The sequence below is a fragment of the Octodon degus genome, unplaced genomic scaffold, assembly GCF_000260255.1.
Source record: "Octodon degus isolate 3935 unplaced genomic scaffold, OctDeg1.0 scaffold00008, whole genome shotgun sequence".
NCBI classification, from domain to species: Eukaryota; Metazoa; Chordata; class Mammalia; order Rodentia; family Octodontidae; genus Octodon; species Octodon degus.
In genome coordinates, this window is record NW_004524584.1 from 4,730,371 (window position 1) to 4,748,036 (window position 17,666).

Genomic DNA, 17,666 nt, shown 5'->3' on the forward strand with positions numbered 1-17,666 from the left:
CCTCAAACTGTTAGAAGTGCTGGTCATTTACTTGCCATTCCAGTATTTATCTTATGTTTTACTCTTAGTACTTCTTTGCTATCATGAAAACTTGTTCTTAGTTCAACTGTTTTGAAACATTTAAATTTCTGAATATTGATTAATCTTAATTTTCATTCTAAGATTTATACTGTATCTTTGATTTACAATTTATTTAAAAAGACATTGTATGATATCTTCTCCCAGTATTAGAAACTTTAAAAAGTATATTTCCATTTTCTGTTGACTTAAAAAAAAGAACAAGTTTGTACCTAAAAAAAAGAAAAAAGAAAAACTAAAGTCTTCAACTTTTTCTGTAAGAAAAAAGGAAGGGGCCGAGGAGATGGCTCAGTAGAATAAGCGCTTGCCTAGCAAGCACAAGGGCCTCAGTTCAACCCCCGGTTCCACCAAAAAAAGAATAGTAGTAGAGATATATGTGTTCATATACATACACACATATATGTTCATATGTTTGCTCATTTAACAAGAAAGAAATATTAAAAGGTAAACCAAAGAACAAGATTAAAGCTAAACATGATGGCATTGCTTTTATTTTTGGTATTTTGAGAAGCTGAGGCAGGAGGATCCCAAATTCAAGATAGGGTAATTTAAAGACTTTCAGACCTTTTGTCAAAAATTTTTCTTTTTTAGTTTTTAAAAGGGGACTAGGAGCTGGGCGTGATGACACATACCTCTAAAGCCAGCACTCAGGAGTCCAGGCGGGAGGATCACTGCAAGTTCAAGGTCAGCCTGGTCTACACAATGAGGCCCTGCCTCAAAGAAGGGAGAGGGTGGGCTAGCAATGTAGCTCATTATGAAAGCATTGGGTTCACTCCATAACACCCTACCCCAAAAGTACCCAGAGAAAAATGAGGTTTTTTAACAAAGTCAAGGGCATGTGTGAATGAGGTGAAATTTAAGGGATATAGATTAGGGACAGTGATGCTTGTTTTGAATATACTTTTCAAATAGCCCAACTTTTGTTACTAATATTTCATATACTCAACAAAAATCAAAATACCAGATAATTAAGATCCAAATCCTAAAACTGAGTGCAAGCATAACAAATGAAACTGTCCATTCTTAACCTTAAACAGGTATTAAAAAAAAGACTAACGGTGAGAATGTGGCTCAGTGTTAGAGCACTTCTGCTGCATGGTGTAGTTCATGACTAGCCTGAACATAGAGAGATGCTGTCTGAAAAGTAATTTTTTTTTTTAAGTTGGAAGAGTAGAGCTTGATGAAAAATACAGTTTTCACCTAGTCTCTATGTCGCTTTAAAGGAAATACACTGTTTACAATGAGTAGACACTTAACAGTGTAGAAACCTAGTGAAACAATACCTTAGTTAAAGGAAGAAAACAAACTTCAAGAAATTATAGAGCTAATTGACAGCATGTTTTGTTTGACATGTACTCAGAAACTAAGGTCATTTCTTTGTACAGTATTTTTGCCAGAAACGTATAGCCTGAATCTGTTTGTGAGTGAGCATCAAACAAGCTGAAATTAAAATAAATACTTCAAAGAAAGTATTCTATATGTAAGGAATTTCAGCGTCATGGAATGCTAAAAAATGAATCAAAAAAAATTCTACCTTAACACTTAAATATATGTGACAACTAGGTGTGATGGCACATGCTGATAATTCTAGCACTTGGAAGGCTATGAGGCAGGAGAATCACTAATTCAGGACCACAAATAAAAGTATAATTTCTTTTGATATATATGGGACATTACGAAGACAAATACTGAAGTTCAAATTAGTTTTGTGGACTCTTTACCATTCGACTTGTAGCAGTTGTTTTATAATTCTGATCATTATACTATGGTTGCATAATAGATCTTTTATTTGAGAGGCACATTGGCATATTAAAGAGAAGTGGATATGATATTGTGGCTTACTGTTACATTGCCCAGGGGGAAAGGAGCATGTGCAAGTGAATAGCTAAAGGGGGGGAAAAAAAAAACAAAAACAGATATAAAATGTCATATCTGGAGAATTTGGGTAGAGGATAATTTTGGGGCTTTTTAATCTTTGTTAGTCTAAAATTATATCAAGATGGTTCAAATGAAGTAAAAATGGGAAGCGGATCCTGGGATAAGGGATCTACCTCTAGATTAGAGTGCTTACCTAACATGCACAAGGCCCAGTGTTGGATCCCTCAGCTTCAGCACAGCAGAGAAGAGAGTTGTAACTGCAGAGCCAGAGTCTTGCTCAGGGGATACTAGTTGTTTTCATTGTCAAGACAAGTCTGCCTACCCACACGACTGTTAAAATTAAGGTAAAACTTAAATAAATATCTCTTTTTGAAAATAATGTTGAGGGCCAGCCAGATAGCTCAGCAGATTAAAGTGCCTGCTTAGGCCAACACAGGGGCCAGGGTTCAATCCCTGGCTTACCATGCTGGCCCTGCCTCCAAGGCATGCTGTGATAGAGACTGAAACTGGCATGGTGGAGCATGCCTGTAATCCCAGCGCTTGGGAGGCCGAAAACAGGAGGATTGCTATGAGTCTGATTTGTATAGTGAGACTCTGTAGACCCTGATATGAAAATAATGTTGAAAGTTTTAAAAACTCAGGAGAATCAGCTTTCAAAACTAATACAAACAATAAAGTAATTCAGTAATATATTAAGGTATGAGGTCTAGAAATTCTCTCTCATACAAGTACAGTCAGTTAAAAGGTACAGTGGAATTTCCTTTTAAAGACAAAAGGAAACGGGATCTTTCAACTCTTCACCTCACTCTTAATTTTATCAGGACAGATTTCCAGTACACTCTGCACATGGTAGCACATATCTACAGTCTCAGCTATGGAGGAAACTGAGGGAAGAACTCACCATTTGAGGCCAGCCTCAGCAATATAGCAAAAACCATTTTTAAAAAAGATTTAAGTATAAAAACAAAAAATAGCAGAAACAAAAATAATAAACCATTAAAATAGAGTAAGAATTCCTTTGTAACCTTGGAGTAGAGAAGGCTTATTAAATGATTTAAAATTAACTTATTCAGCATCTATATTATAAAAGATTCATAAAATTACACTAAAAGTAGACACTTGATGCACAATGCCACAAGGTGAAACAAATGGGGAGTTTTCCATTTCATAAGAATTCTTTTGGTTGCAAATTACATTTCTATAATATTGGTTGTTATTTTATCAGCTCATTTTCCTATAAAGCTGCATAAGAGGGACTGGGAGATAGCTCAGTGGACTAAGTACTTGCCTGGCAAGTGCAAGGTCCCGAGTTCGATCCCTAGTACCACCCCCACCAAAAAAAGAAAAAATGCCTAAGATACAATGATAAATAGATATTATAGAAAAACGGTTTTGAAATGGTAAAGAGGCAAGGGCATGGCAGGATGGGGATCATAAAACTTTCATCCTGTTAGTTCCTGGCTCAAAGTGACATATTGAAACGTCTTTTCATAAGTAATATGAGCAATCCCTTGATCATTTTGTCTCCAGTATCACTACCTTCAATTTGACCCATACAATTCAGTATATGGTGTTGGTTTCCTGTGTTAACTATCTTATTTCTATCATGTTCCTAGTTGCCTCCCTGACTGCCCATGCATTGTCTCTTCATTTGAACCATTTAGAGTAAAATCTGTTTACTGTTGGGATCCCAAGTCAGTATAGACTAACATAGGATATATTGAGTATCAGTGAGGTAGCAATAGTGGCAAAGGAAAACTTGATTGAAACTTTGTTGACAGGACTATTCTATGGAGCTTTCCTGTGCCCAATGCCCAGTAACAGAAACAAAACAAAAATAATATTAGTGTAGTTGTGCATACGAAAGCTGTTTGAAGAAGCAAGGAAGACCTAATAAAGGACTGTTTTTGCCAATAAGGGCTGGGGATATAGCTCAGCAGTATACGTGCCTGCCTGGGAAGAATAAAATTGTGAGTTTGATTCCTGGTACCAGCAAAAAAAAAAAGAAAAAGTAATAATAAAATTCACTTTCTTAGTTGGTTATAAAAATGCTTCTCTTGTTTGTAGAATTTTGCTTGACAAAATGAAGGCTTGTTATCCATGTATTCAAAGTATTGTTAAATACTCCATATTGGCATAAACATGTATATTTGAATAATTAATTTCACAAATATGTATTGAGATGTTTATAGTTTCTGTTGAGAATTTTGTTTTTGTTTAATAAAGATATGTTTGAGAATTGGTGGTTAAAATTAGCTTTCTAAGGGGTGGGGATATAGCTCAGCGGCCTAAGTACCTCCCTGAGAAGTATAAGGTTGTGAGTTTGATCCCCAGTACCAGCAAAAAAAAAAAAAAAAGTAATAATAAAATGAACTTTCTTTCTTAGTTATAAAGCACTTGTGTCTAAAAGAGGACTTCCAAATGCCTAAGAACTTCCTTATTGGAGTACATGGTTGGCGAAGAATTAACCTTACCTAGAAGTAGTTAATCAAAGAATTTCCTCAATTTTCCCTCCTTATGGACTCGTTAGCATCTCAGTAATTTTTTCTAGGCAAAAAGCGATAGCTAATGGTTCCTTTCATAGAATGGTTAAATCTATACTACATGAACTTGTTATTCCACAGTTGTGTAAAGATGGCCACATTTTTGTTTGTGTGATAAAGATAGCTGTGGTTATTTTTGTCACCTAGTGTGGAGTTTGCAAGCAAAAACAAAATTTTGCCAAGTACTTTTGTTTACCAACTAAATTTGCATTTGTAAGTTATCACTGTAGTATTTATATCCTAACTACTTATCTGTTAACAAAAGTGCGATGAAAGAAAATAATTGCATTCAACTCTTACATAACCACAGTTACTTAGTAATGTGTCTGTACATCTGTTGGGCATTGTATAAGTCCTCGGTTCTCATTTCATATTCCATATTGGTTTTCTCACAGTATATTTAAAAACTAAGCTTCTCAAAGATACCATCATCAAAAGATATAAATTACATTCTGATATTGAAAGTATGAATTACTTTATGCTCATTAATAGTCCTGCTACCTGACATATGTCAAATATTCGTTCTTTTCAATATTGAAAATACCCAGTGTCCAGATGAATTTGCAGAAGTATCCAGTGCATCTCACAACATAGTTTGGTATCTAAGACTTCAGCTAATAACTGTTTTGTAGTTAGTGTGTAAATACCTTAACTGCAAATCAAAACAAAAATGTCAAACAGTCTGGGCCTGGTGGTGCATGCCTGTAATCCCAACGCTGGGAAAGACGAAAACAGGAGGATCACTGTGAGTCCAAGCTGCTAGTAAGACTGTACCAAATACATAAAATTTAAAAAAGAAATACCTGAACTGTTTTGTCCCTCTTTGGGATGATTGTGAATTGCCTGATGTACTGTGACTTCTAGAGTTTCCCTAGGAGCTTAGTTATTCCCTAGTTTAGTAATTCTACTACCATAGTAATTGACTAGGTACATAATCCACTTTTTTATTGTCTGCTCTTCTTTCTTTCTTTGATGACTCCACTGCATTGCCTCCTACATAAATTCATTGCACTGCTGTCATTGTCTCAGTATCTGCATTAGGCCAGTAGAAGCTAAAAAGTGTTTTATTATGGCCTCTTACATATTACTATCTTCTGCAGAATCTATTTTAATTCTTTCATACCTTCTTACATGTACAGAAAAGAATAATACTGAAATTTTAAAACTAAGTTTTAATTATGACATGGAAAACTAGAAAAAAGAAATACATGACTGGTTCCTTTACTCTTTTTCCCCAGAAAATACAAGGATGTAAAACACTATAATTCCATTTACTTCCTACATAGGTTATAATTTAAATACAGTTTTTCCCTGAATCTTTTTTTTTTTTTTTTTTACTTTGCAAAAGTAAAGTTAACATGTGTTTAGCTTTACATATATACGTGGTTGTTCTTTATTGAATTTGAGATCTACCATCTCAAATTCAATAAAGTGTTAAATATGTAATTCAGTATTATTAACTATTGGTGCAATACAATAGATTTCTGTTCTTTTCTTCAGATCAGGTATATCTGAGATCACTTCTGCCTACAATACATTTGGAAATCCTTTTGAGATTCTAGGAGTCACTCACTCTGTAGAATACCATTTGAAAATTTTTTTGTATTTCTTAAAACAGGCTTTTATGGATATATACTTCTACATTGCCAGTTATTTTCTACATCTTGAGCACATTCTGTCTTGTTGTAGAGAATAATTATTTTTTACTTCAATAATTATTTTTCTCAAGTTCAAAATTTTTTCTTTCTGGTACTCTGAGTTCTCTTAAGTATATATTTCTTTGGATTGATGTTTTTCACTGGAATTAAAATTTGTCAATTTTTATTCATTTAGAAATTACTTATTTCCCATTTTCTCTTGTACTTCAGGAATTATCTTAATGAACTGCATATTTCCTTCTGTGCCCCTTTTCATATTTTTGTATTTCTATGCTACTTTCTAAATATTTTCTCACTTTTACAGTTCACTTAATCTTTTTAAATCTGTGTCCTTCTTGTAAGCCTTCTGATCTTGATTGCTGTATTGTCCACTTCCATAAGTCTCAGCTACTTGATTATTTTGCCAGCAGTAACTTTATTGAATTGTTTCTTTGGCAGTATTTAATATTGTCTTTAAAACTTTCCTTTTAAATATTGTTTATAATCTATATGTGATAATACTTGTGATTTACATCTTTGTGAGCCTGTTTCTGGCTCTTGCTTCTTGCTTGCTCTTTTGAGTGTTTCTTTTTGTCATAGTATGTTTTACAACTTTTTATTTGAAGATCTTTATTTTCTCTCAGATTTATTTGAAGCCAAATTAAAGGTATATTTCTCCAAGCTAGGATTTAGCATTTGTTCAACATGCATCTGTGGGTGCTACTAGCCTAGGACCACTTGTAATTGAATGTAGAACTTGAGGTAATCTGAATCCAGATATATTAGTTAGAATAAAATATTTCATAACTTGGAATATTTGCAATTACATACAGAGTTTGAGGTTTCATATACCAGAATATATGAATTTAGTTTAATTTTAGGGAAGCACCAGTTTTTTAATTATTATTTTTCAGATGTTTCTCTCCTTTTATGTATGTAGTATGAAAAAAAAATACTCCCTCCATAATATAAAGAAGTAAATTTATTGCTTTGGGTAGCCTTAAACCTAAAGTTGAAATCTCTTTTAAGTCTTCTTCCTGTGAATGAGTTATTACTCCTGTACTTTTACTTTAGAACTCCCACTTAAGCACTTGAACTCAGCAAATAGCATCAGGGGAAAAATGATTTTAGCATTTCTTCTATAGTCTGTTTTAAGCATTTTTATGCTAATAATTTATTATTACATGTTGAGTGTTCCGATGCTATTCAGAATGTTTTTTTATATTTTGTGTTGGATTTCAAGAACAGGCTTTATATGATCAATATTTACAATATATTTTTATTACAATCAAGACCTTGTAATATATCATTTTAAAATGATTTATTCCCATGGATGATAGTGCATGTTTATAAATAACATATTGAAATTTTTCAAAATTTCGTTTTTGAGGAAGATGAAGAATTTTGAATCCTCTACTTTTGATATCGTCTACATTATCTTTTGTATTATAAATTAACTTTTTTCATGGCCTTTGGTTTTCTTTGGAATACTTTGAAAGTTATTATCAGTGTTTTGAAAACTTTTAAATGTACAGTTAGTATTTTAAGTAATAATGAAAATAATCTCAGTGGTTTTTTTTACTGTAGGAAAACTGTTACATAGAGGACAGGATAAGAATTAGTAGAAGAGACCAGGGTAAAACATTTTGGTGTAGTTTTCCGTACATTTTCTAGTAGATTTATATTTATTTCTCTCTCAAGTATATGATCATAGAAAATGTAGAACGCATAATTCAAATAATCAGTGTAAAATGAAGCAAAACTCTCACTCCCTTATTGGTGGTTGTACATACAACTTCCAAATAGTACAGTAATGAAGGTGGCAAAAGTATATCTGTACAGTGAAAAAAACTTGAAACATTACCTTACCTAGTTGATAATAACTAATAGCTTGTTTAGTTGCAGTACTAAACTGTACCATTGATTTTATATAAAGAGAAAGACTATTCCCCTCCCCTAAAATACAACAAATGTAAGCGCTATCTGACCATGAGAAAAGTGTTAGACCAACCCAAAAAGCAAATTATGTAAAATGTGTAACCACTGCTTTTTAAAGGTTTTTAATCATCAAAAAACAAGTAAAATTTGAAGAAATAAAATAAGAGACATATGAGCATCTCATAAGACTACTATGAGTAACCATATGCCAATTAATTGGACAACCTAGAAGAAATGGGTGTCTTCCTAGCAACATACATATTCTCACAAGTGACTTGAAAAGAAATAGAAAACATAGACAGACATATGACTATTGGGAATTTGAATTAGTCACTAGAAAAATCCCAAAAGAGAAAAGCTTAAAGCCAAATGGTTTCACTTGATAAGTTCTCAAATTCACAGAAGAATGAGTAGTCTCATTTTCCTCCAAAGAGTTGAGGATGAAACACTTCTAATTCATTTTTTGAAGGTAGCATTACCTTGATTGTAGAACCAAAGACATCACAAGAAAGCTTCAGACTAACATAGCTATTAAATATATATGTAAAAAAGTTTAAAGAAAAGAATAGTAAACCAAATTTAGCATTATTAAATTGGTTGTATACTAGGGCCATGTGGGGTTTATCTTTTGAGTTTCAAGGATAGGTCAACATACATAAATCACTTATGGTATGCCATAATAACCTAATGAAAGATTAAAAATCATACCTTCATCTCAATAGACACAGAGTCTTTGATAAAATTCACCCTTTACATAGTGACAAAATAAAACCACCTTTCAGAAAACTAAGCATAGAGGTATATGGCTACTCCTAGCATAACTTGGTAATGAAAAGCTAAGTTTGGGAATCTTCAAACCATGTCCAGGCAAACAGAAGAAACAAGAAATCTTGGTCAGAAAGAAAGGTATACTGTTGTCCCAGATTGTATGGCATGTATTTATACATAGAAAATCTTAATGACCACACTAATATTTTAATGGACTAAATGAAAATGAAATTAAGAAAGCCATCTAATTTGTAGTCTTGTCAAAAAAAAAAAGGTCTTTAGGAATTCACCTAGGAAAGTTAGAGATTTACTGAAAACTATAAAGGACTGTTAAGAAATATTTAGAGACAAACATATCTTCTATTTAAAGATTTTGGGTTTGTTTGTTTGTTTGTTTGTTTTGTTTTGGGTTTTTTGCCAAACCGGGGATTGACATCATACCCAAAGATATCTTCTAATTAAAGATTTGTTTTGTGGGGTTTTTTTTGTGGTTTTGTTTGTTTGTTTGTTTGTTTGTGGAGCTGGAGATTGAACTCAGACCCTTTCGCTTGCCAGGGAAACGCTTATTCTACTGTTTAAGAATAAGTAGAATTACTACTGAGCCATCTCCCCAGCGCCTATTTAAAGATTTGAAAACTTAAAATTGAAATTGTTTTAACTTCCCTGCTTCCCTAAATGTGCTACACATCTGATGTAATTTTCTGTCTAAATTCCAAGAGCATTTTTCATGGTGTGTGGCGGTGGGGGGGGGGGGATCAACAGACTCACCAAGGACCAAAACAAACTTAAACAAGAAGGATATGTGCAGAGACACTGTTCACCCAGATTTCAAAGTACATTATAGGACATGGGGGTGCACTTCAGTGAGAGCACATGCTTCAGTCCCCAGGTTCAGTCCCATCAAATCCATGTCTTGAACATTGCAAATCTACAGTAATTAAGTCACTGTGGCACTGGCATTAAGATAGACCTTTGGACCGATGTTACAGAAAAGAGAAACCCAAAGCATATGCATTTAATTAATCAGGGATATACAAAAGGAAAAAGAAGTATGTTGAAATGCCATTGTCATTGCATTGCACAAATTTTACAGTTTCTTTTTAAATTTCATTTGTGCCCCAATGATTAAGAGGATATAGTTTAATTTCCATGTTTTTCAGTTTACATGAAACATACCCGTTTATACTGAGAATTATTACTGAGAATTATTACTGAGAGGTATTGACTTACTTCTTTTGCATTATTTTCCCGTTGCTGTTTCTCATTCCCTCCCTCCTTCCTTCCCTTCTTTCCTTCCTTCCCTCCTCCTTTACTCTGTTTCTTTCCCTCCCTCCCTTCTCTCTGCCCTCCCCCTTTTGGCTTAGCTGCTCACCCTGCCGTATATATTCATTATTCTTGATTTACTGGTATTTTGTCTTCATTCTCTTTTGTCTAGCATGTAATTGATAATTTTTTGTACTGCTGATTTGGTCATGAATTTCTTGTAGCGCTCCTCATGGAAATTCCTTGTTTTTTCATCTGTTTTAAAGGAAAGTTTTGTAGGATACATAAGTCAGTTGGAAGTTGTCTTTTAAGGTTTGAGCTGCTTCACTCCAAGCCCTCCTGGCCTTGAAGGCTTGTGTAGAGGTCTGCTATGATCCTAATGGAGTTACCTTTTTATGTGATTGATTACCTTTCTCTAACAGCTTTTAAGATTTTTATCTCTGTAATGGATTTAGATTAAAAATACTCCAAAACTCAACACAAAGTAAAACAAAAGAAGGGAACAATAAACACATAAGAAGGAAACAAAGTATCTTCTCAGATTCCTAACTCTCCAGAATTCAATCCTAGGGGCACCCAGGGGTAGAAGCTGTTTGGTGGTCTATATGTCTCTTTCTTTTCCTATATTTGGGAAGTTTTCTGCCATTATTTCTATGAACATTTTTATGCAATTTATATTGTCTTCTAATTTTTCCTTTATTCTAGTTATTATTTAGTCTTCTGAGTCATCTAGTGGCTGTTGAACCCATTTTTCATGTTTTAATGTGTCTGAATCATTTGTCTTTGATGAAATTGTTTTCTACTTCTGAAGTTTTCTTCATGTTGGTTGCTTTTGCTGCCCATTATGATTCTGTATTTAATCGCCTACATTTTTAATTGAAACCTTTTCTTGAACTCTTCGATTGTCAACTGCTTATTCATGTTTTGTACCATCTTGTTTAGCACAGCTAGCATTTTATTGGTTTCTTCTGAAAGCTCCTGCATCTTTTGAGTTACTTGTTTCATTATTTTTCTGTCTATTTTATCATGCTGAAAACATTTTTGATCTGTTTTTAATTTTTCTGTTATCCTTTCAAGTAATTCTGGTAGGTGCCTTAATGCTTTTCTACCCCTGGGTGCCCCTAGGATTGAATTCTGGAGTTAGGAATTTGAGAAGATACTTTGTTTCCTTCTTATGTGTTTATTGTTTTCTTCTTTTGTTTTGCTTTGTGTTGAGTTTTGGGGATGTTTTTAGTCTAAAACTTTACTGCTAGCATAGAGATGTCTTCTGTTTTATTAAGTGATGTACTCTGCAGGGGCTGACTGTAACCCTTTACCATAACAGCAGGATTCAATACCTTGGATAACTTGGGAGGGGAGAATGCAGTATAGTTAACCTCAAAACCAAGTTTTCTGGTAATGTACTAAAGTATTGTCAATGTCACAAAGGTAATGTAAGTATTAGCTTACAGAGAAATGACAATAATATCAAGTAAGTTAACTTAGTATTATTGTCCAGGACAGATTGAACATTAGTATGACATAACAGCCAATTGTGTGCCACTCTTAATCCTAGAGAAGAAATATGAATTATAATGTAAAGCTTCAGACATGATTTATAGTTAACGTGTACTAAATGTTAGTGCTGTATCTCCAAATGGTGGGAAAAAATTCAGAGTAATTTTATGGACTGAGCTTATTATCAAAAGATTAACAACATGCTTATATTAAAGATACAGGGCTTGGGAATGGAGAATGCAAGGGGAAAAGAAAAACTTTAAACACTAATATGGGAAGGAGAAGTGATCTTGGTGCAGTGATCTTTTGGGGCAATAGAAATATGTTTGTAAAAGTAAGTAAAGATTAAAAATACAGAAATAGAGGATAAAATAAAAAGAAAGAGAAGTTATGTACATAGGTTGAAAAATTAAGAGAAAACAAAAATAGACATAAGAAAAAAGGAGCAAGGAATTCTGTGAATTCTTTGAGACATTTTTACTACCTTGTTTTCTCATGATTTCTAAGGTTTTGTATTGAGTTATATAGATCAGTTGAGCTAGAAGCCTTTACAACTATAGTAGAAATTTATAGCATTGGGTTACATGAAGAAAATAACTAGTGGTAATATCAGTCTTCAGGGACCAGCAAAATAGCTCATTGGGTGAAAGCACTTGCTTAGGTAAGCTTAGGCAAGCACAGGAACTGCAGTTCTATCCCTAGCACCACATGCCTTGCCAGCTCCATCCCCAGGGCAGGCTGAACCAAGCAGAGTCTGGGTCTGTTGACACATGCCTGTAATACCAGCACTGGGGAGGCTGAAATCAGAAGGATCACCATGAGTTCAGGCTGTGTAGTGAGACCCTGCAACAACCAGATATATTAAAAAAAAAAAAAAAAAAGTTTTCAAAGATCCAGTCATATGTGGGTATGTAATTTAGAGAATTTAGTAATTTTTAGCAATATTTCTACTGTTTTAATAATTTTGGGTTATTAATATTAGTAATGGTACAGGAAGAGTTGGGAACAATGTATTTAATCTTTTTAATATTTATTTATTTGTTTGTTTGTTTGTTTGTTTGTTTGGTATAGGGTCTCACTATGAAGTTTAGACACGTAGTGATCCTTCTGCCTCAGTCTCCCCAGTGCTGGGATTACAGGCATGGGCCACCAGGCTTAGTTTTGCGGCATGCCCAGGGTTCTAGGGCCAGCAAAGCATGAGGTACCAGGGATCAAACCTAGGTTCTTCCACTTGCCAGGCAGGTGTTTAGACAGTGTATTTAAAAATATAACTGAAGGCAGTGTCAGGATTGAGAAATAGTCTTTGTTCTTATCTCTCCCAACCCCTTTCAGCTTTAAAGATGTTTATTAGTGGTTTTCCTTATGTGAGAAGCCCAGCATAAAAATAATTTTAGGAGCAAAGTGAAATATAGATGATAAGACACAGAGAGTGAAAATGGCCCATCATGAAACTTACTGAAATGCTAATTAGAGGCCTGATTCTTTTACCCTATTTCTGATGTATCGTTAAACAACTCTATTACTGTATTTCATCTGATGGCCTTCTCCTTCAAGTTACCATCCTATCATTAGGCTTTTGTTTGCTCCCCTCCCCTATACATGTCCAAATATGTAGCTTGGTGATCTCCCAAGTTTCTCCTGAGTGCTGGTGCTTCTGCCTTGTGATAATCTGTCTTGAAAATCTTTTCTTTTAGGGCCGGGGAGATGGCTCAGTAGAATAAGTGCTTGCCTGGCAAGCGCAAGGTGCTGAATTCAATCCCCAGTTCCACCAAAAAAAATAAATAAATAAAAGAAAATCTTTGCTTTTAATATAGGAATTTTTCCAGGAATTATGAATGATATTCCTAAGAAATCTATATTAATTTTATGTTACTATTTAATGAATAATATCATACAGCATCAACCATTTAGTATCTCTTCTGTGGTTTAAGGATTTGTGAGCAGCTTAGTTTGCCAATTCTTTGACTTGTAGTTCAAGATAGAAAGATTGACTGTAGACCTTGTAATTGTTGTAGTATAGATTTACTACAGTATTTATTATAGTAATATTTAAAATCCATTTAGTGCTGATAGTTGGTCCGACGGTTGTGGGTTATTGTTAAATTGATTAACATTTAGTGTCGACTTATTGTAATAGATTTACTTTAAGCTCTCAATTTCAAGCATTTTCTCTAATCCTTTTAAAATGTGCTATTATCATGCACTTCAGAATTTATTTTTAATTCTTTGGGTATTAACTTCCTTTTGTGCACTTGAGCTTGAACAATCTTATGTTTAATCATTTAAAAATCTAGTCTTCATTTGTTCCAACATTCATAAATGTACTTTTATTAAAAGTGCTTATACTTTGGTTGGTGTTTTTTTGGGAGACAGGTTTTTGTGTGTGCATGATGAACAAAGAAGTTACATACACAGCAATAAGGAAAAACAAGCATACACAGCAGTAAGGAAAAAAACAGCTAAATTTTGTAAAGTTAACAGGGAAAGATAGGCATAGAGTGAGTAGATTCATGCTACCAGAAAAAGGAAAAATAACACATGTGGGGAAAGAAATGGCACTGGGTAACAGGAAGAAAGGAACAGCCATGGGATAAGTTGTATTTACAGGTTTGAAAATGGACCTCACATAAAGCACCTCCCATTGGGCTTTTCAGCTCATGATTGGCAATATGATTGACAAGCAGTGTGATACAGTTGAAACATCTTAATTGTATCAACTGTGTATCCCCTTTTCTATGATTCCCTTGGTTATAATTGGATGTATGACATGCATGCAATCCATATGTGTGAATCTTTAACATAAAGTTCCAAATGATGAAAGGTCATATAGGTCAGCTGATGGATCTAAAAATACATGTGCCCTGGCCAGGACCTTTAGCAATTTCCTGGGGTCTTTTCTAACTTTGCCTTGCTTAGACAAATGTCAGAGGGGTTTGGCTCTTGGGCATTGCCCACATTCAGGTGAGTCAAGAGGAAGCGGTTTCTTAGCTCCAACTGTACTGTCCATATTAATGCTAGAAAACAAATCTTGGAAATTATGTGTCTGTGGGAATCTTATTTCAAAGTAACAAGATAATTCATTAACCGAATTTAAATTTTGTTTGATTTCGGTGATATTTAAGAATGTTTGCCAGAGTTTTATTAGTGATGGTAATTGAATATAGACTTTCCATTCATTTTTTTAAAACATCTTTACAAAACAAAAGTTGTTCTATAGTACTTTAAAAACCTTCAGTACTTTTTAGTTATAAGATAAAAATCATTACAAAATTTTTATTTTGCTTAAGTTATATGTTTTTATGTTCTTGTGAGTGTTTGCTTATTTGGTTGATTACTTGTTTGGTTATTGTTTTTTGTTTTTTTGAAACAGGGTCTCACTGTGTAATTCCAGCTGTCCTTTAACACATGGTGATCCTCTTGCCTTAGCCTCCCAAATGCTAAGATTAGAGGCATCTACCACCATGCTTGGCAAGAAGTTGCATATTTGAGACAAAAAAACAAAAAACAACATATTTTTCTTTTCCCCCAAGTATCATCTTGGACCCTCTCTCATCTGTACTTATATATAGGGAATGCCTATTTATGGTACTTAATATAGTCACCATTCTAAAAATGCTTCATGGGCTAAAGTGCCTGCTTAGGCAGGTACAGGTACTGGAGTTTGATCCCCGGCATGCCATGCCAGCCCCACTCCCAGGGTGTGCTGAGAGGGCAACTGAGACTGGGTGTGGTGGCGCACGTCTGTAATCCCAGCACTTGGGAGGCTGAAAACAGGAGGCTCATAAGAGTCTGATCTGTGTAGTGAGACTCTGTAGTCCCTGTACTAAAATACATTTAAAAATAAATAAGTAAATAAATAAGATTCATGGAGTCTTCATCTTGGTAATTATTTGACGTGATGTTACATGTAAACAGGTAAAAGTGCACCCTAATTGTGAGGCCATGATTCTTTTTTCCTAAGGTTGACTTTGAGCTTTGTTTCTGTTTCTTTATACTGATTTTCTAATGCAAGCTTTCAAAACCCACAACTGTTTATTATCAGTATAATGATAAAATCTATACAAACAACTTTGAGATAAAATTTGAGGGGAAAAAGTAGTATGAAATAGAAGAGTTAACTTTTTCTTTAGTCGCTTACCTATATTCATGTAGAACTTACTTAGCAACTTTTGATGTTCAGGGAGAACAGTTGTAACAAATGTTTTATTAGGTTAAAGAGCACTTTACTTTAAATTTCCAAAAGAACACTTTGATAATAAATGTAACATAGCTAAAAGGGAGATAACTATTGTATCCTTGGAGATTTTTGGTTTTTTTGAGACAGGGTCTCACTAAGTGGCTTAGGCTGTCCTTCAAAATTTCTTTTGTAGCCCAGGATGCCCTTCAACTGGTTGTGAACCTCCTGCCTCAACCTCCCAAGAACTGTGAGAGTATAGAAATCCTTAGAGATTTAGAAAACAGTCACCTAAGGACAAGTGAGATAGCTTAGCAGACTAAGTACTTCCTTAGGCAAGCGCAGTACTGTTCGATACCTGGCACCACATGCCACTCTGGCCCTGCTCTGAGACATGCTGAGCTGGCCACTGAAACCGGGCATGGTAATGCCTGCCTGTAATCCCAGTACTGGAGAGGCTGAAAACAGGAAGATCACAGTTTGAGCTGTGTAATGAGACCCTGTACCAAATAAATAAAAATTTTTTTAAAAAAAATTTAAAAACCAGCCACCTAGCTGTATGTCTGGATAACGTCAGTGAATATTTAAATCACTATCTATAGGACTCTTGTAATGTAAATTCAATGTTTTTCACTCTTTGTTCAATGCTCTTTTATATATTTATCCAATGTATGGGACTTCTAGAGTTTAGAAAAGTCTAGGGAACTTTGAATTCTCTAAATAAGAATTTGTAGTTTTTCATGTAATTCTAGCATGTGGGAGTCTTGTAGCTAGAGGAGGCATACTAGTTCCAGGCCAGCTTTGGCTATATAGTGAGTTCCAAGCTGATCTAAACTACATAGCCAGACCCCATCTTTAATTTTTTTTTCTTTAGAATAGTTGATATAAGAATTAGAAAAGGAAAGTAAAATCCAAAAGGCTTTATACAGCTTTCCAAAAATGGTCAGATTAAGCTTAATGTTTAACATGAGATAGAAAAAGATTAACTCTAAAATCTGTTGTTTCACAGGTACTGTGAGAATAGAGATGTTTCGAAATATGCAGAATGCAGAAATCATCAGAAAAATGACTGAAGAATTTGATGAGGTATAGCATTCCAGTATTTGTCAAACTGCCTACTTTTCAATGGTTAATATGTTCATTTTAAGTTTTGTTTTGATTTGGTGTTCAGTATTAAACAAGATTATTTCTTTTTATAAAAATTCATGCTGCTGAATCCAAACTTAATAGTCTTCAGGTATTGGATTACATTGTGCAGAGCTAGCATTGAATGATTGATGACTGGTAAGAATAAAGAAATTTAATAGTACTAGGTAGAAAGTGAGTGTTTGCATTCATTCTTGAAGACTTGCTCAAATTCCCAAATTTATTAATGTGTGTCCAACATTTATCTGTTCTGTGGAATGCTAGTCCCATTAAATACTTTGGAGAAAAAAAGATGTGGAGGGCAAAGAAATCTAAGCAGGGCTACATACAATACATACCTTAGTGATTACAAATCACATTATCTTATTAAAAGTACTTAGAAATCTTAATGGAGGAAAAACCTGGTTATCTTTAACCCAGTATTTCTCAGAATTACTTGCTATGGAATCTCCCTGCTTTCAAACACCCCAACATCCCACATCATGAACCACAATTTTGTATTTGGGACATTCTCTCTTCCAGTTTTCACTTACAATAAATGTGTTTTCTTTATCTTCACATAATAATCTCCTTTCCTATGTTCACTGAAATATTGTCCCAAGCACTTCTGTACTAAATGCTAAAACATTTTCAGTTTTTTTCCATATTGGCTATATGGTAACTGAACTCATCATGCCTTAGGCTAGTAATTCCACTTTTAATATTCTGCCTTTTGATTTAAGATTTGTATTTTCTGGTAAATGT

The 17,666-nt window shown here is 34.1% G+C and overlaps 1 protein-coding gene across 2 annotated transcripts in view; it reads left to right on the top strand.

The window, feature by feature from the left end:
- The window catches only part of Stag1 (stromal antigen 1), a 462,283-nt gene that overhangs the window by 248,065 nt on the left and 196,552 nt on the right, over positions 1-17,666 (top strand). For both annotated transcript variants that reach the window (XM_004624996.2, XM_023705036.1), the window contains exon 6: positions 16,786-16,862. In XM_004624996.2, coding sequence (XP_004625053.1) covers positions 16,786-16,862 — 77 coding nt within the window. The remainder of the gene's footprint in view (positions 1-16,785; positions 16,863-17,666) is intronic.